General features: G+C 42.4%; 1 protein-coding gene across 1 annotated transcript in view; it reads right to left on the bottom strand.

Annotated features, from left to right (window-relative positions):
* The window catches only part of DOCK5 (dedicator of cytokinesis 5), a 222,862-nt gene extending 203,193 nt beyond the window's left edge, over nucleotides 1–19,669 (bottom strand). Inside the window, exon 1 of the mRNA XM_061200716.1 lies at nucleotides 19,416–19,669. Coding sequence (XP_061056699.1) covers nucleotides 19,416–19,458 — 43 coding nt within the window. The 5' untranslated portion in view covers nucleotides 19,459–19,669. The remainder of the gene's footprint in view (nucleotides 1–19,415) is intronic.
* Nucleotides 19,670–19,999: the final 330 nt, after the last annotated feature.

Genomic DNA, 19,999 nt, shown 5'->3' with positions numbered 1-19,999 from the left:
CTTATTTCCACAAGTCTGCCGCTTACAATTCCAGGCCAACCCACGAGTTCCCCTAACAGATCTGAGCCCTGACAACCGAATCAGCAACAAGAGGATTCAAGTCTGGCAGGTGGCTAAAGGCGTGGATCTGGCGTGTATGTGAATTATGTTCGCTAGATCCAAACTCCTGTAAGAGAAGGGAAAAGTCAGGGATTAAACACGGGGATTAAACTTTGATCTGACAACATCAGAGTCACACTTCAAACCACATTCAACCCCCATCTCCTTTTAAGCCTTTGGGAAAAATGACTGGGAGCATTAGGGGGAAAATCTCAGAACTAGGAACCAGATGAAAAAGATCACAAGTTCACTGTCAAGTGGAGAACATTAGTTCTTCATGTCATGGATCACGTAACAGCCTGAAGAGTATACAAAAGCTGCCAAGAAGTCAGAAGGAAAACTATCAGATTACAACTGGCATGTGAAGAAAAAGGCCAGGAAGAAATGGGCTTCTTTGCCCCAAAACTTTTTCTGGACAAAACCTCCTGAGTAAGTCTTCAGGCAGAAAGTTCAATGGCGTGTCAACTTTGGATCCTGGCATTCTGGGGTCCATGAATGTGGCCTTATCAGCAAGGCTTAATTTGCAGAAGTATTCAAAAATTGAAAATTTTCACACTCTGAGAATTTGGAAGGTAGAAAATATTATCTCAGGAATTCCCTGGCAGTGTAGTGGTTATGACTCCGTGCTTCCACTGCAGGGGGCACGGGTTCGATCTCTGGTCGGGGAACTAAGATCCCACAAGCCGCACGGCAGGGCACGGCTAAGAAATAAATAAATTTAATTTAATTTAAAAAAAAAAAGAAAAGAAAATATTACCTCTAGTTTACAGATGGAAAAACTAAGCTAAAGAGAGGCAAGTCACTTGACTGTGTCTGTAACAGACACTGAAACACAAACCCAGCTTCCTAATCCTGGTTTCAGTACCTCTCGGTTCACTTCATTCCACCCATCATCCCTCCAAACCCTAATGCCCTAGAATATAAAAAACAAGTGACTTTTGTGAAATGGATAATTCCTGAAGCTTAATCCAAACACATGGTGTGAAAACTAGTTTAAAAAAAAAATTCTCAGAACTAAGGCAGACAAAAGAACATGGTAGGGTGACCATTTCAGCAAGAAAACAAGCTCTCTAATCTTCCCCAAGTATAAAACCCTGCCACTCAAGGCTGCTGATAAAAGCAAGAAGATAAAGACATATTATGGCAGAACACATGTTTCATTTTAGATATCATCTATATTTCCTCCATCTGTCTTTTCTTGATAGGAGTGGTTTTAGGAAGATAGGACCACAGAGATGCTGTACTTTCCTAAGACTTTATAACTGGTAGCTAAAGCCTCCTCAACATGGAATTTTTGCTCCCTGGGATCTAAAAGAAATCCATCTAGAAGTAAAGAAGGGAACAAAGAAAACGAAAGCAAAAGTTCACCTGTCCAGATGTCCTCCCTAACACACTCTAACTTGATCCTTAAAAATTTAGTCCTTTGAGCAACAAATGAGGGGCTGTTTTCCTGGTCTAAAATCAGCTTTAGGGACTTCCTTGGTGGTCCAATGGGTAAGACTCCATGCTCCCAATGCAGGGGGCCCGGGTTCGATCCCTGGTCAGGGAACTAGATCCCGCATGCATGCCGCAACTAAGAAGTCCGCGTGCTGCAACTAAAGATCCCGCATGCTGCAACGAAGACCTGGTCTAGCCATAAATAAATAAACTAATTAAATAATTAAAAATAAATAAATAAATTAAATAAAATCAGCTTTAAATCAGAATCAAAATGTCCAGAGAGAAAGGTGATGGGATTATGGTTTGCTTCAAGGAGTGGGCCATTTGCTTCTGAAATAAGCCATGTTGTCACATCTGAACTGAGTGAGCAGGCACATATCTAATTCAGGAAAGGAAATAGACAGATTCAAAATTTCCAAGGCTCTTGGCTTAGATCAGAGCTCAAACATGAAAAGAATTCTTCTACAGGCTCAAAAGCATTTCTGAATTTGTGAGCTTACAAAGAGACCTCCCTGAAGCTACCAAGCAGTTTGAAAACAAGCTTGAGTGACAATCCTCACGTTGCAAAAGATGAAGCAGGAATCAGCCTCTCTCAGGGCATGCAAGGTTCTTCTTGAAAAATGATTCCAGGGACTTTCCTGGTGGTCCAGTGGGTAAGACTCTGCACTCCCAATGCAGGGGGCCCAGGTTCCATCCCTGGTCCGGGAACTAGATCCCACATGCCGCAACGAAGATCCTGCACGCCACAACTAAGAGTCTGCATGCCACAACTACAAAAGATCCCGCATGCCACAACTACAAAAGATCCTGCATGCCACAACTACAAAAGCTCCCACATGCCACAACGAAGATGCCGCGTGCCACAACTAAGACCCAGCCTAGCCAAATAAATAAATAAATATTTTTAAAAATAAAGTACATTAGGTCTCTAAATCATTATATAATCGCTTTAAAAAGAAAAGAAAAAGAAAATTGATTCCAGAGTATTCTAATGCAGACAACTCTTCAACTGAAGTAGCTACCAGTCTTCTTTAAGGAAGGCTACAGGCCCACAAGATAGTCATTCAGGATTCTGTCCTCAATGGATTTCTAGTTTCAGATTCTATGATAATCTGTGTGGTAGGACCAGAAATGGCTGGCCTAGGGCTACTGGTCACAAATGTCTCTGAGTTCACGAGGCTGGAGATGACGTATATTGCGGCACTCTGTCAGGCCAAAGCGAAGGCAACCAGCCTGTCTGAAGCCCTGTCCACTCCATGGATTTTCTATACGTTCCTTATCTTATATAATAACCACACCATGGGCCCCTGGAACATAACAGGTGCTCAGAGAAAAGTCATAGGGAGTGCAGATTCAAATTCCAGTTGGCCTGAGTCAAAACATCCATGTTAATGAGTCCAGTTAGTTATGTGTGAATTTATTATTTATTTATACCTCTTAGGATCCCAGACTATTTTAAGCCAGTAAGAGAGTGCTACCTAAAAGTACAGGAGGGAACTCTCTGGCAGCCCAGTGATTAAGACTCAGTGCTTTCACTACTGTGGCCCGGGTTCAATCCTTGGTCAGGGAACTAAGATCCCACAAGCTGTGTGGCACGGCCAAAGAAAAATAATAATAAAAATAAATATCAAAAAATAAATAAATAAAAAGTATAGGAACAGAGACAAAAGTCCCATCACCCAGAGGCCTCTAGGAATTCAAACATGTTCCATGGAGATTCTTGCAAGACCAGGCCAGGTCCAGCCTTAGGGGCTTTGAAATTGGAAATACTAGAATCTAGTCTGGACCTTTGAAGATGGGCTCAGTGCAAACCAACCTTCCCTACTTAGGAATCAAGCCTGCTCTGCAAACAAGGGCACCTGATTGCCAGGCCAGCCTACTGTCGGGCAGGCTCCCGTCTAGTGAACTTTCAGATAATGATTACGTACTGCCCACTGTACCAGGAAGTGTGCTAATCTTATTCCTACCTTCTCACTTGGCTGAGAGCCTTCTATGATTTCACAAACGCAAAGAGTAATAAAAGTTAGTAGGCTTGGACTTCGAAATTCCAAACCACTAGAAGCTGCTCTCCAAAACTTCACTCTGTAGCAAACGGCTTTTGCCTCCACCTTGACGATTGTAATTTTAAGCATGGCTTGGCCACAAGGCACAAACTATAGTCTGCAGGACTGTAAACAGTAACCTTTCTGATGTCAGCTTACCATGTGTTCCCGAGCAAATCAACATCTGCATCTCAATCTTCTTTAGTAACTCAAAACACGATTACTTTTTTTAAGGCATGTCATATTAGTGATGCTGTTAGACTACAGAAATTATACACACACACACATACACACATATGTTCTGTTTCATTAGTGAAATACTTTATTTTATGTAACATAAGACCAAGTCTTGTGTCCGCACCCGGACGTCCATTACCTTAACAAAATAGGACTGTGGCATCATATCTTATTGTCTTCAAACAGATAGAGGAGTCAAAGTCTGAGATTTTACCCATCATAAAATAGCCATTTAGATCCTAAAAACAACCAGCAAATCAAAATGAGATGTGATTCCACGAGTCTTAAATTTTAGGATTATAAAGAGATGAGACTGGTATAAACATGAAAATTCCATTTTGCCCTTAACTGAAGCAAAATCTTGGATTTGGTTTTGATGATAAGCAGAGAGAAAGAATGTGTTGTAAGTAATTAACTGAATTGTAGAAAGCAAAGTATATTCAATCACGGATGGTCATCAAGAATACAGGAAGGGGGCTTCCCTGGTGGCACAGTGGTTAAGAATCTGCCTGCCAATGCAGGGGACACGGGTTCCAGCCCTGGTCCGGGAAGATCCCACATGCCACGGAACAACTAAGTCCGTGCACCACAACTACTGAGCCTGCGCTCTAGAGCCCGTGAGCCACAACTACTGAGCCCATGTGCCACAACTACTGAAGCCCGCATGCCTAGAGCCCGTGCTACGCAACAAGAGAAGCCACCGCAATGAGAAGCCCGCGCACCACAACGAAGAGTAGCCCCCACTCGCCGCAACCAGAGAAAAGCCTGCGCACAGCAGTGAAGACCCAACGCAGCCAAAAATAAAATAAATTTATAAAAAAACAAAACAAAACAAAGTGGTTGCACCAATTTACACTCCCACCAGCGCATGAGGCTCCCTATTGCCACACATCCTGCCAACAGTTGGAATTTCTGTTTTTTTGGGTTATTTGTGGGGTTTTTTTTTCCCCCCAATTTAGCCCTTCTGGTGGGCTTGTAGTTGTCTAGCACTATGTTTGCATCTCTGTGATGACAAATGGAGATCAACACCTTTCCAAATATTTATTGAACTTTGGATTATCAGTTTTTGTGAAATGCCTATTCAAGTCTTTTTCCCATTTTTCTATTGGGTTACTGTTTTCTCTTATTGATTAATAGTTCTTCACATATTCACAATAGGTTAGATATGTGTATTGGGACTGTCTTCTTTCTACTCTGTGGGTTGTCTTTTTAATCTTTTCTTAAGGGTGTCTTTCAGTGAACAGAAGTTCTTAATTTTAATATGACTCAGGATAATTTGTTTTTCTTTTAAAGTTAGTGTTTTTGTGTCCCTTTAAGAAATCTCTGCCTACTCCCAGGTCAAGATGTTCTCTTATGCTTTTTTTTCTGAAAGCTTTCACTGTTCTACCTTTCAGACATTTGGAATCAATTCTTTATATGGCATTAAGTAGGAGTCCAGTACATTTTTTCAATATAGATAACCAACTAACTCAGCACCACTTTTTGAAGAGATCAGCCTTTAATCACTGCATGCCAGTGTCATCTTTAGCAGACACTCTGTCACTGAGTCTGATTCTTTTTAATGGCTGTATGGTGTTCCATTGTATGCATGTTTCATAAGTAACAACCCATGCCCAACTGATTCCCATTTAAGCTGTTTTCATGTCTTTACTATAAAGAATGCTGTCATGAATAATCCTGTCCATATACCATTGCTCACATGTGTTAGTATATCTGTAGGACAAACTCATAGAAATGGAGTTGCTAAGTCAAAAGGTGTGAACATTTTTAAATCAATATTTGACAGAGGTTGTACCAATTTTAATTGGATTTTCAGATCACGGTGAACTGCACACACAGTATTATTATCAGACCCAGTACAGGGGCTTCCCTGGTGGCGCAGTGGTTGGGAATCCTCCTGCCAGGACAGGGGACACAGGTTCGAGCCCTGGTCTGGGAAGATCCCACATGCCACGGAGCAACTGAGCCCGTGCGCCACAGCTGCTGAGCCTGCGCTCTGGAGCCTGCGAGCCGCAACTGCTGGGTCCGCGTGCCACAACTACTGAAGCCCGCGCACCGCAATGAAGAGTGGCCCCCCACTCGCTGCAACTAAAGAAAGCCCACACACAGCAACAAAGACCCAATGCAGCCATAAATAAATAAATAAATAAATAAATTTATTTTTTAAAAAAAGACCCAGCACATTAGAACTTCAATTATACCAAAGTTCCCAACATTTCTGAGCCTTAGGATCCCTTTTTAAAAACCAATAAATGTGGGCTTCCCTGGTGGCGCAGTGGTTAAGAATCCGCCTGCCAATGCAGGGGACACGGGTTCGATCCCTGGTCCAGGAAGATCCCACATGCCGCGGAGCAACTAAGCCCGTGACCCACAGCTACTGAGCCTGCGCTCTAGAGTCTGCGAGCCACAACTGCTTAGTCCGTGTGCCACAACTACTGAAGCCCGCGCGCCTAGAGCCCGTGCTCCACAACAAGAGAAGCCACCGCAATGAGAAGCCCGCGCACTGCAACGAAGACCCAACGCAGCCAAATAAATAAATAAAATAAATAAACAAATAAATTTATTTTAAAAAAACAATAAATATTTAACTATGCTTCTAGTATCCACTGACTGAAAAATATGTATATAACCATGTAATTCACAGACACTGTGCCTCAGGACCTAAGAAATGGAAACTAACCAAAGTGAATCATGCTGTCACGCTCTGAGGTGCAGGTTCCTCTGCTTAACACAGTAAAGATCAAGGGCACCTGCTATCTGCACCTGGTCTGAAGGAAGCTCAAAGCTCAGGGCAGTCAGGCCAAGGAGCCTTACCCAACCTGCTCCCAGGTCAAGTGTTCAGAATAAAGCATTATCATTTTGTTCAAAATACAAGTCTAAAAGAACGCCAATGGGCTTTCACTTCCAGGTCAGCACTATAATTATGATCCCTTATGATCAACACACAATCCTCCCTTCGCCCGTCAGCACCTTGTAAACCACAGTAACACTTGTTCTCAAACGTGCCTGTAACGTCATGAGAATGTCACGCTACCTATTGATTTTGCGACTGACATCATGTCAACACCACAGTGCTGAGGACAAAAGACACGGGGCCCGCTGCCGGCCTGAGACATTGTGACCATAACAGAACGCACAGCATGACTTCCACTTTGCAGCCTCAAACCTCTGAACACACTCCCTTCCCAGAACGCTTCAAAAGGGGAAGGTGCTGAGCAAAAGAAACCATCAACAAAATGAAAAGGCAACCAACCGAAAGGAAGAAAATATTCATAAATCATACATCTGGTAAGGGGTTAATGTCCAAAATAGGTAAAGAACTCATACAATTCAATATCAAAAACAACAAAAACCAAACAATCCAATCGAAAAACGGGCAGAGGATCTGAATAGACATTTTTTCAAAGAAGACATACAGATGAAAAGATGTTCAACATCACTAGTCATCGGGGAAATGCAAATCAAAACCACCAATGAGATATCACCTCACACCTGTCAGAATGGCCTATCAAAAAGACAAGAGATAACAATCATTGGCGAGGGTGTGGAGAAAAGAGGACCCCTGTGCACTGCTGGTGGGAATGTAAATTGGTGCAGCCACTATGGAGAACAGTATGGAGGTTTCTCAAAAAAATCAATAATAGAACTATCATATAATCTAGCAATTCTGCTTCTGGGCATTTACCTGAAGGAAACAAAAACACTAACACAAAGATACGGAATAACCATAAAAAACAAGGAAATCCTGCCATTTGCAATGACATGAATGGACCTTGAGGTCGCTGTGCTTAGTGAAATAAGTCAGAGAGAGAAAGACAAATACTCTATAACATCACTCATATGTGGAATCTAACAACAACAACAACATAAATACAGAGAACAGACTGGTGGTTGCCAGGTGGGCGCGGGGTTGGGGGAGGAGAGATTGGTGAATGTGGTCAAAAGGTACAAACTTCCAGTTATAAGATAAATAAGTCCTGGGAATGTGATGTACAGCATGCTGACTACAGTTAATAATACTGTATTGTACATTTGAAAGCTACTAAGAGAGTAGATTTTTAAAGTTCTCATCATAAAAAAAGAAAGTAGGGCATCCCTGGTGGCACAGTGGTTAAGAATCCGCCTGCCAATGCAGGGGACACGGGTTCGAGCCCTGGTCCGGGAAGATCCCACATGCTGCGGAGCAACTAAGCTCGTACGCCACAACTACTGAGCCTGTGCTCTAGAGCCCGTGTGCCACAACTACTGAAGCCCGTGTGCCTAGAGCCTGTGCTCCACAACAAGAGAAGCCATCGCAATGAGAAGCCCGTGCACTGCAATGAAGAGTAGCCCCCGCTCACCGCAACTAGAGAAAGCCCGTGCGCAGCAACGAAGACCCAACGCAGCCTAAATAAATAAATAAATAAATAATATAATAAATAAATTAAAAAAAAAAAAAAGAAAGTAATTTGTAACTCTGTGGGGTGATTGATGCTAACCAGAGTTACTGTGTGATCTTTTCACAATATAAACAAATATCAAATAATGATATTGTACACCTGAAACAAACAGAATGTTATATGTCAATTATATCTCAGAAAAAACGGGGGGAGATGATTTAATTGCTGGATCTTATTTATAACAAAACCCCCACCTGGAAAAAACCCAGGGATGACACAGCCTTCCTCCTGTGTGGAGAGAACTTACTCTTCAGAACCTTAAGTAGACATGATAAAGAAACTTGCTTTCTCCAGAGTTATGAAGAAAAAGGAAGCAGCTAGAAGACAAGTTAAGACAAGCAAGACATTTGCTACTAGCTCTGGCATTTTGCTGAAGTCATTTTATGCCTCTGGGGCATATTTTTCCAATAAAATGAAGTGTTAGCCAAGAGGTGATACATATAGAATCTAGCTCTTAATCTTTTATGATTCTAGACACAAAAGGGCAAAGAAGTTAGATTTCTATGACTTATTCTTATAACTGGTCTCTGGCAGAAAGGCTGGGGAGTGAGAGCCCTCTGGTTCCAGGCTCACAGAACGTACAAATAAAGGACAACGCATCCTGCCACAGGTACACAGGTAACAAACCAGTCAGGGGGATGCATTCACCTTAGGTGAGTCAGCAAAGAGCTATTTGCAAGAGGGAGTCAATCTCTGCTGCAATTTCCTTCCCTCCAGTTTTTTTTTTTTTAATTTTTTTTGAAATACAGTTGATGTACAATGTTGTGTTAGTTTCAGCTGTACAGTAAACTGATTCAGTTATACATATATAGATCCTTTTTTTACATTCTCTTCCATTATAGGCTGTTACAAGATATTGAGTAAGGTTCCCTGAGCTATACAGTATCAAGTTGTTTTAAAAGACAAGAAGTAGACAACCAAGGTTCTTACAGGGCATCTTGGGCGTCTTCCAGCCCCATGGGGAGCGTGGAAATGTAAGAGAAAAGGGCACAACCCAGAAAGGTGGACGCATCTGAACGACAGCAGCTTTGCGATGGCACGGAGGTTTGTGAAAAGACAAAGATCACTTTTGTCTCTTGCTTAGGAACTAGCTGCCAGCAACTCAGACAATCGTTTGAGTGAGCTGACGGCCAGCCCAGGCTCTGAGAAGACGTGACCTGGACATCACTGGGAAAAATTAAATTAACTCAAGCATCCTCTGCTTTTGCTCACCCAAATCTCTGCCTCAAAAGCATTTCTTAGCCTGATCTCAAAAGCACTTTTTTAAGCTTAAAACTAAAACCCTATTATTCCTGAGGTATGCTGGAAGCTAATACTTATAAACCAAGGTCAAAGGACTCCCAAAGGATTTATCATAGCCTTTAATGTCCACACACAGCGGACATTTCATAGGTGATTTTACCTATTTGATGAGGGAGAAAACTATTTTTCCCTCCTTTGAAATATATAATGAAAAACAAACTATGTGACCATACTCAAGTGGGCCATAGATAGGGGTCAAATTCTATTATAATTCTATTCTATTACAACTCATTTTGAAGAACTGAAATGAGTTATAAGAGATTTTGACCCATATTCCTCCTTATTCTTTTGACAGTACTAAAATATTTTATATGTATAAAGTTATTGTGTTATTATATTGGGTATTGCTGGAGAAAAAACTAGAAGTTGGAAAACTTTTCCTTTATGGAAAAAAATCATTGTAATGAGATTTGATTGCTTACCCTCAAATCCCACTGGTTTGTTTCCGAAAATTTAGATGAGGAGAAAGCAAAAATTAAGTTTCAGCTAACATGAGGGCAGATAGGACCACTACAAAAAGCCTTCTGTAAATTTGGACAGACTAAATTTTGAGTAACTACTACCTTTGCTTCAAAGGCCCTCGCCAGTACTCTAAATTACTTTTCTTCTCCACGTTACTTGTGATCTCATATTTTTTGTTTAATTACCCTGCGTACAGTATAGATGTGCTTATCGTAAGGCATCTCGACTCCTTTTGGGAAGTAACGGATGACTTTAAATGCCTTGTTTCTTCCATTAGATTGCACTGTTCCTTTCCAACTCGTGCTCAACACGCTAATCCAATGAGTCAGAACCTCCTAAACCCTATTCACCACCGTGGTCAAGCCTTTTCTTTCCATTTAGCCAATCCTACAACACATTTTCCTCCAGGAAGCCTTCACAAATAATGAAGAATAAAAAGGAACAGCAGCAAACTACCATTGTTCCCTTCCCAAGAATGCATTATTTAGGATTTCAATTCCTCTCCCACCCCACGATGCTCACACAATCCTTTGCTTAAACAGTTATTAAATCTCTTTTATCTATTCTTTAAATGTTCCTTTTCTTATTGCATTTTTTTAAAATTTTACTTATTTATTTATTTATTTTGGGCTGTGTTGGGTCTTTGTTGCTGTGCACGGTCTTTGCTGTGGCGAGCAGGGGCTACTCTTTGTTGCGGTGCGCGGGCTTCTCATTGCAGTGGCTTTTCTTGTTGCGGAGCACGGGCTCTAAGCGCACAGGCTTCAGTAGTTGTGGCTCGCAGGCTCTAGAGCGCAGGCTCAGTAGTTGTGGCGCACGGGCTTAGTTTTTCCGCGGCGTGTGGGATCCTCCCGGACTAGGGATCGAACCCATGTCCCCTGCATTGGCAGGAGGATGCTTAACCACTGCGCCACCAGGGAAATCCTTCTTACTGCTTTTGACTGTATCTCATTGGAAGTGCACGTAGGGCAAAATATTCCATAATGTGGGGAAAATTTTCCTCGTCCGGCACACAAGACAAATTTAGGTAGATAATGGCATTCATTTATTCCTTCATCATTTATTTAGTGAGTGCTGACCACGTGCCAGGTGCCATCCCGGGAGCGGGGGGAACACTAATGAAAAGGATAAAGTTCCTGTCCTCATAACTCTATATTCCAGTATGGGAGAGAGACAGTAAACACAAACAAATAAACAAATAGGACAATTAGGGGAAAGGAGAGACATTGAGAGGTTTGGGCAAAGACAGTAGTGTCTTTAGCTGGGGTCCTCAGAAAGCTCTAAGGAGGGATTATTCCAACAGACACCTGAATATTACAGGAATGTTATTCCATTTTTAATTCTTTTTTACCTAACTACTGCTTGATCCTCATTATTCACAGATTCTATAGTATTTGTGAATTCTCCCACTCACTAAAATTTACTTAACCCCCAAATCAACACTCCTGGTGCTTTCGAGGTCATTCCCAGTCGTGTGCAGAGGGGCAAAATGTGACATGCAAGTTCCCATCTGAGGTTGGACAAGGGGACACTCTGCCTTTTTGTTTCAGTTCTCATACTGTAAACCAAGAGTCCTTCGCGTGGTCTTAACTTTAGTGCAATGTTTTTCTTATTTTGTGCTTTCTGTTAGTGATTTTGCTATTTAAATGGCCCCCAAGCATAGTGCTGAAGTGCTGTGTCGTGTTCCCAAGCCCAAAAAGGCTGTGATTTACCTTATAGAGAAAATGCATGTGTTAGATAAGCTTCCTTCAGGCTTGAGTTTACATATAGTGTTGTGGGCCGTGAGTTCAATGTTAGTGAACCAGCGATGTAAACCTTCTGTTTAAGGTCTTTAAACCTTAAACAGAAACACACATGACATATGGTTATATGTTGATCAGCTGATGAAAATGTGACCAGAGGCTCACAGGAACCTGACCTTGTATTACCCCTAGGAGCAATGGTAAAATATTAGCTAAGTCAGTGTTCTTGGGGACTTACAGAACATTAACTACCACAAATAACGAGAACCCACAGTATATCGAAGAGAAAGTTTCAGTTGGGCACCAGCCTCCTCCCTCTTTAGTGGAGAAAACGGTTTGATGGCCGACAGCATGGAGCCAGAATCCAATATACTGCTATTTTATTTTTGTTGCCTGTATTTTTAAGGTTGCCACTTTCTGGAGCAAGTGATGCTGGTTCTCCTTTAATGGTAGGAATGTAAGGTTTTCTTTTTCAATCACTGTTTTAAGTAAAAACAAAAAAACAGGCAACATGAAGAAAATATTAAGTAAAAAATAACAAATTCCACTTATATGTGGAACCTAAAAAAAATGATACAAATGAACTTATTTTCAAAACAGACTCACAGACTTAGAAAACAAACTTATGGTAACCAAAGAGGAAAGGTAGAGGGGGATGGATAAATTAGGACTTTGGGATTAACATATACACACTACTTTATATAACATAGATAATCAACAAGGACCTACTGCATACCACAGGGAACAGTACTCAACATTCTGTAACAACCTATATGGGAAAATAACCTGAAAAGAAAGGATATATGTATATGTATAACTGAATCACTTTGTTGTACACCTGAAACTAACGCAACATGGTAAATCAACTATACTCCAATATAAAATAAAAATTAAATTAAAAAAATAATAAATTCAATGGGGAAGAAAGAGATGGTTCGTTCAAAAGTAAGTCTCCAAAAGTGAGTATATAAGATAGTCCTTTGGGACTCAAGAATAAAGTATCAGAACTTTTACTTATATTTATTTTTATCTTAAAAAAAATAAAGAAATTAAGCTCTAATACTTACGAACTAACAAAAAAAAATAACAGAGAAGGCAAATGGGTAAGGCAATAGGCATGAAGCAGCTACACAAGGGTACCTGGTATAAAAATTAATACAGAAACAGAAACGTCAATTAAAATAGAGTCAGGAGGCCAGAAGTGGAAGCCGTGGCACCCTACAGGATAGCAGAGCCCAACAGGAAGAAAGACTTCCCCTTCTTGCCTGGCAAGAGCTCAGCCAATGGGAGCCTGTCACAACTCAGCCAATGAAAAACCACTATACTTCAAACACTCAATTCCTCCAATGGACTCTTTGTTTACTACAGCCCTCCCAACCTCCTTTTCCCCTCTATAAAAGAGTTCTCCTCTCCTGGTTGCAGGGATTTGCATGTGGATTGCAGACGCACTGAGGGTTAACAAACCCTGAATTGCAATTCTTTGCTGATTCTGAATAAATCCATTTTTTGCTGGAGAGCTAACTGGCAGTCTATTTGTTTCAGGTCAACACTGGACATGGCAGAGATCAAGGTGACAGATGAACAACTGAAGTTTGGGAAACACATATGGAGTTGATTTTTGGCTTAGGAGTGAGATTATATGCATATGGATGAAAAATTTATCCTGTATGAACCTTAGTTTTCTTATCTGGAAAGGAGACAATATATGAGAATTACAGCATTATCACAATGATTTAATGAAATAATGTGTAAAGCAGCAGTGTTGAAAGTTTTGCGTCTCGGAACCCCTTTAATACTCTTAAAAGTTATTGAGAATTCCAAAGAGTTTTTGTTTATGTGGGTTATATCTATCACTATTTATCATAATAGAAATTCAATCTGAGAAATTTTAAAAATACTTATTTGTTAATTAAAGTAACCATAATAAACCTCAATACATGCTAGCAAAATATATATATATATATATTTTAGATCAAACTACTTTTCCAAACAAAAACACTTAGAAGAGCAGCATTGCTTTGCATATTTGTAAATCTCTTTGATGTCTGGCTTCACAAAAGGCTTTTGGATTCTCATACCTGCTTCTGCATTCAATCTGTCCCAGTATCACACTCAGTGTAGCCTCTGGGAAACTATACTGTATACTCACACGAGAACAGAGTAAAGATAGGCCAATAACATCTTAGTATTATTACCAAAAAAGTTTTAACCTCATGGGCCACCCGAAAGTGTCTCCAAGAGCCCCACATGTACCCGGGACAGACTGAAATAAAGGGCTCAGAACAGTGCCTTTCATGAGGTAAATGACTAATAAATATGAATTCTCTATTCCTTTTATTCTCAGGCTCAATGTTGTTAGAACATGAATGTATTAGGGCAAGGACTTCTTCAATTCATTACAGTTGTATAATATCTCGCTTGGTCATGTTACTAACTGTTTCTGTAACTAACTAGTTGTGTGATCTTCATAGCCAAGGATTCTTAATCTGTGTTCAAATTCAGAGGATCCATGGACTTGAAAAGGGAAAAAAGCTACATCTCTGTTCTCTGACACTCAGCATTTACTTCAATGATGACCAGAGGCAATAAACCACAGGTGTACTACTGATGCTGGCCTCAATTGAAATCACAGGTGTCTTATATATAAAATAGATAACCAACAAGGGCCTGCTGTAGAGCACAGGGAAGTATATTCAATATCTTGTAATAAGCTGTAATGGAAAAGAATCTGAAAAAGGAAAGATATATATACGTATAACTTTGCTATACACCTGAAACTAACACCATTGTAAATCAACTATACTTCAATTAAAAAATAAATTAAACTCTCCTACACTGTTGGTGGGAATGTAAACTGGTACAAACATTATGGAGAAGAGTATGGAGGTTCCTTTAAAAACTAAATATAGAACTACCATATGATTCAGCAATCCCACTCCTGGGCGTATATCTGGAGAAAACAGTAATTTAAAAGGATACATGCACCCCAATGTTCATTGCAGCACTATTTACAATAGCCAAGACATGGAAGCAACCTAAATGTCCATCGACAGAGGAATGGATAAAGAAGATGTGGTATATATACACAATGGGATATTACTCAGCCATAAAAAAGAATGAAATAATGCCATTTGCAGCAACATGGATGGACACAGAGATTATCATACTAAGTGAAGTAAGTCAGACAAAGACAAATATCATATGATATCACTTATATGTGGAATCTAATAAAAAATGATACAAATGAACTTTTTTACAAAACAAAAACAGACTCACAGATCTTGAAATCAAACTTACAGTTATCAAAGGGGAAACGTTGAGGGGGAAGTGATATATTAGGAGACTGGGATTAACAAATACACACTACTATATATAAAATAGATAACTAACAAGGACCTACTTTATAGCACAGGGAACTCTATTCAGTATTCTGTAATAACCTATATGGGGCAAGAATCTGAAAAAGAATGGATATATGTATAGGTATAGCTGATTCACTTTACTGTGCACCTGAAACTAACTCAATATTGTAAATCAACTCTACTCCAATAAAAAATTTAAAAAAAATTTTTTTTAAAGAAATCACAGGCATTTTCATATATTATGGTTACTACAGATATCTTGAAAAATTGTATATGCTCATCACTAATTCAAAAGTATGGTAGTTATTATGCATTAATAAAGAAGCACATATATTACAATATCACAAATTTTTGAAAACTATCTTGACAGCTGTATTTCATTACAGGTGGCTTCAATTTTCAGTCCTTCATATTTGACTTTATGCAATTAAGAACATTGTTCTGAGAAAGGGGGCCACCTTAAGGGTTTAACCTGATTGGCCAAAGGCATTCATGTAACCAAAAAAGTAAGAACAACTTATGTTAAGCAATTCACTTTACCTCTTTAGGCATCAAGTTCCTCTCTTTAAAAGGGAACTGAACTAATTACTCTCTGAGACCAAATTCTCCCCGCCAGCTAGAGTCTACGGAACATGGTGCCCGTGGTGAGGAAGAACTGAATAGGGACCCACAGCACACCTCAGTGCATTAACAAAGCACTACAAGAATCTGGTTTTGGTTTTTACACTAACATTTGAGAATCTACAAAGTTCAATGCTCTTAGACTAACTGGGCCTAGCACAGCGAAATAGTCGAAAAGCTAACAGTGAAGCAAATATTCCCCCAAACTACCTTTTATCACAATATAAAAACATATAGGACAAATCCCACCAAACAATAATGAATGATTTTGCAAAGCCTCCATCATCACCATAATCTGGGTCTGTTCTTAATAGAAATAGCTTGTTTGGGAACAGACTTAATAAATGTTTCGATAAATGTATCACTAATGTTTGCTTAACATCTAAATAAAAGTTTTCAACCTTCATATCTTAAAACACGCAAAATGAAAGAAACAATAAAGGAAAAGAAAACAAGAAAAAAAAAAAGAAGGGAGAAAGAAAAGAGTTTTCCATGGCTGTGGGGCAGCCCTCGGCACTTCACATCAGGGCACTAATGGCCCAGAAGTTTAAAGAACTAAGTCTGTGGTCCTCTTACCCGATAACCGACAACAGGTCATTTAAGCCCACCTGATGCTAGAGGTTGAGTCAACAGTTGAAGAACTAAGAAAGCCCAGACAGGTTGCATTTCAGTCCCTGTAGAAAAATCTAGCTGTCAGGGACCGCCAATAGTGGCACCAAGATAAGTAGCGACAGCTAGCTTCACCGTGCACAATTCAAACTGAGATCAAATACTACTCTCACGCAGAGTAGCTGTGAGTCATTAAAATGCTTCAAAACGGCCATCACATGGTTTCCTTCACCCAGAAACGAAATCTGTCCAGCAGACCCTCAGAAAGGACAATAATCCCACCATAAGCCCAAGAAGCCAGTTTTCCCAATCATATTTAAGCAAGTCTGTCTACTCCATGCCTGTTTTCTCAGCAGCACATCTCGTTTTTTTTACTTGCAAAGATAAAGACAGACTGAAGGCTCTCGCTTCATCCATCTAACAGAACAAAATAAAAGTCATATTGGAGTGAATGAGATGCTGAAACCTAATGGGGAAAAAAACTGCACTAAATCATCATAGAAATTAGGTTGGCGCTTTAGAACGCCACCTCAACGCCAAGGACAACCAGTTACTGAATGCATGCTCCATACAGGTGTCCCTCTCGAGTCACAGGAATATAAAACCATAACCTTCTGATTCACTGAACCAAAGGATAAGTAATAAAATGTAGGAATGGTGAGGAAGCAGCATGAAGGTTATGAGGTCCGGGGAACACCAAATCTGAAGGAGGCAGTGGGTAGGGCTTTGAGGCCTGGGTGAAAGGCCGGATTGTGGGATGCAGAGGTGGGAGGGCACTCTGAACAGGGGACAAGCACAGGGGAGCAAAGTCCCAAAGGAGGGACTCTCCATGGTATATTGCACAAGAGGGAGAAGGGCAGTGTCTGCGCCGGAGGGTTGATGAAAGAAGCTGTGAGAGATATGGTTTGTGAAGATACTGCTGAACTGGATTCTCAGAACCTTGAAAACTGGGCTCAGTTTAGACTTTACCCTGTAGGTCAAGGAAGGCTTCCAAGCAGGGAGGTAATATGAACAACCATGTGTTTTAGGAATAAACAATGGACATTGATCTCATCAGCTCATCTGTCCTAACAGTGGCCCCTTGTGTCAAATCCAGATTAATCAGAACCTATTGTGTCTAGTGAAATAACTTTCCCAAATTATATCCTAGGGCAATTTTGCTACCACCTATGCCTTGGAAATGCAATTCACTTTTCTTGTTTGATGATAAATAACAGACTCTAGAACAGGAAAAAAAAAAAAGAAAAATTAAAAAGAGAAAATACCATCCTTGTTCCTATGACTATGGCAATAAAACCCACATTTTTCGGATATGTTTGCATTAACTACGCCAAAGTCATGATAGTTTTGGAAAGCGTTTCTCCTGTTAAACAAAATTAGAATTGATAACTTTTTTGTGAGTAGTAATTATTGATTAGGTATTGCTAAATCTACTTTAATTTAGGAGTTAGTACCCAATAACACTCACAAATAAAGAAACTGACTCCATCTCGTTTCCCCAACTACTGGCACCTGATGAGGAGCCCCTGTGTGAAATTTCATGACCAATTCATGAGGGGGGGGATGGTCTGGAGCAGAAGTAACGACATGCACCCATTTCTGAGTTACAACCATTGGAGAGTGCAAGGATTCTAAAAGAAATTTAAAGCAAAGAAAGTTTTTGCAACAGAGGGAAAATAAGGAATTATTTGCATGTTATTATATACACACACATATATACATATATACATAAAGGATCACAATCTAAAAGTAATCAATGTGAGAAGGTTGGTTTGTTTTTTGTAACTGACTACAGAGTTGAAAAGCACCTAGAGATGTTAAGATACAGTATCTCTGAAACAGACATAGTCGTCAGAAAGCATAGGACAGGTTCAGGGACCGCTCCCTAGTAACCACTGAGGTGAGGAAAAAAATGGGGGCGGGATGGGAGTGAAGTCGAAGACTAACTTACAAATAGGCCCAATGAATGACCCTGACAGGAAGTGATAAAATTCTCAACACACACAACTGTGTTTATACTAGGGAATCGCACCCAAGCCTAATAGCCACTGTAATCGCCCTGCTAAGTGGCAGTCTTCCCACAAGACCTCAGCAACCTCGCCCCTTGATAAAAAGTAGGACCAAGGTTTTTCACCTGGGTCAAAAGCCGCTCATCCGCTGTTTCGGATCGAAACTAATACAAAAGCAATTCCCCACACATCCTGGGGGCCCTCCAGCACCGCTGTTACGAATGCCAAGTGCCTAGCATGGGACCTGTCACAGGTTTCTTAATAAAATGTCCTCGATCTTATCCCACGACGGGATCGGAATTCAGAAGGCAGTCTGAAATCCTCTCCATACACGCTCCGGTAGGGGATGACTGTCCGCACAACCAGCCCCGGGGGCCAGCCACCACCGTCCCCATGCCACACACTTCCTGTCGCTTCCATCACCTCCACACCACAACTTGAGTTTCCCGATCAGTTTACAACTGCTATCGGGATCCCAGTGCCTGGGAGGAACGAGGGGAGGGCGGCTTCCTACCCCCAACTCTTCTCTAGGTTTCAGAGAGAACCTACGAAGAGGGAGGGCAGAAAGCACTGGGGCAGCCAGCCGACTTCGCGTTCCGCCGGCCTCGGCTGGTTACAAAGTACTGAATGAAGCCACACGGACAGGGAGGAGGGGGGCGAGCACCAGAGCTGGGTGCCCCAAATGAACCACAGGCGAACGCCCTCACTTTGCACGTTTCTACGCTGCAAAGCGCTGCAGCTTTGGGTTCGGGGGCAGGATTGCCAGTCCCGGAGCCCAACTGCACTTTTAGGCACCCGGATTCCCCAAACCCAGGATCACTTCCCCCACGGGGCTCCCGGAGAGGGCTCCGACTCCCACCGCCCGCTCGGTGGGACGGCTGCAGCTGGAGCCGAACCCTCTGGGCGCCCCCGCGGGCAGCGGGAGACGGAGCCCGGTCCCGGGCAGGCGGGCACCGAGTGGCCCGGCGTCCGCCGCCCAACTTTGCGCGGGGCAGGGCCGCTCCCGCGAACTTGGCGGCGGCCGGGTCGGGGGCGGGGTGGGGCGAGCACTCACCAACTCCGTACTTCTGCCTCTTGGTCGGGATCCAGCGGGCCATGGCGGCGACCTCGCCCCGCGGCAGCGGCGGCGGCTACAGCTCCCAGGGCTCCGGCTGCCACCGCGCCGCGCTCCTGCGCGCCCCGGACTCTTCCGCCATGTTCCGCCAAACTTCGCCCGGCCCCGCGCGCCGTCTCCTCGCGGCGCTGCCCGCGATCCGCTCCGGCTCCAGCCCCTGGCCGCGGTCACCTGCTGGGCCCGGCGGCCGCGCCGCCGTGCGCGCCCCTCCCGGCGCCGCCCCGGCCCCTCCCGCCGGCCGCGCCCTCCGCCCGCCGAGGCCGCCTCCGCGCCCCGACCCGCGGGCGCCTGGCCTCTCCCACCGGCCCGCCCCGGACTCCACGCTCTCACCGGCCGGGGCCGGCTCCGCCTTGCGCACTTCCCGGGAGCAGTTCCCCAGCACAGACTGGGGTACAGTTTTTTCCTTCTGGTGTTTTGCTTTTTTCCCCGCCTTCCCCACCCAGACTAAACCCCTTGGATCCCGGGGGGCGGGTTCCCCGCCGCGGGTGTCTGGAGGGCTGCGCTGGAGGCGCCGGGCACCCCCA

The sequence above is a fragment of the Eubalaena glacialis genome, chromosome 9 (assembly GCF_028564815.1).
Source record: "Eubalaena glacialis isolate mEubGla1 chromosome 9, mEubGla1.1.hap2.+ XY, whole genome shotgun sequence".
Classification (NCBI taxonomy): Eukaryota; Metazoa; Chordata; class Mammalia; order Artiodactyla; family Balaenidae; genus Eubalaena; species Eubalaena glacialis.
This window is presented reverse-complemented; position numbering and strand designations above follow the sequence as displayed.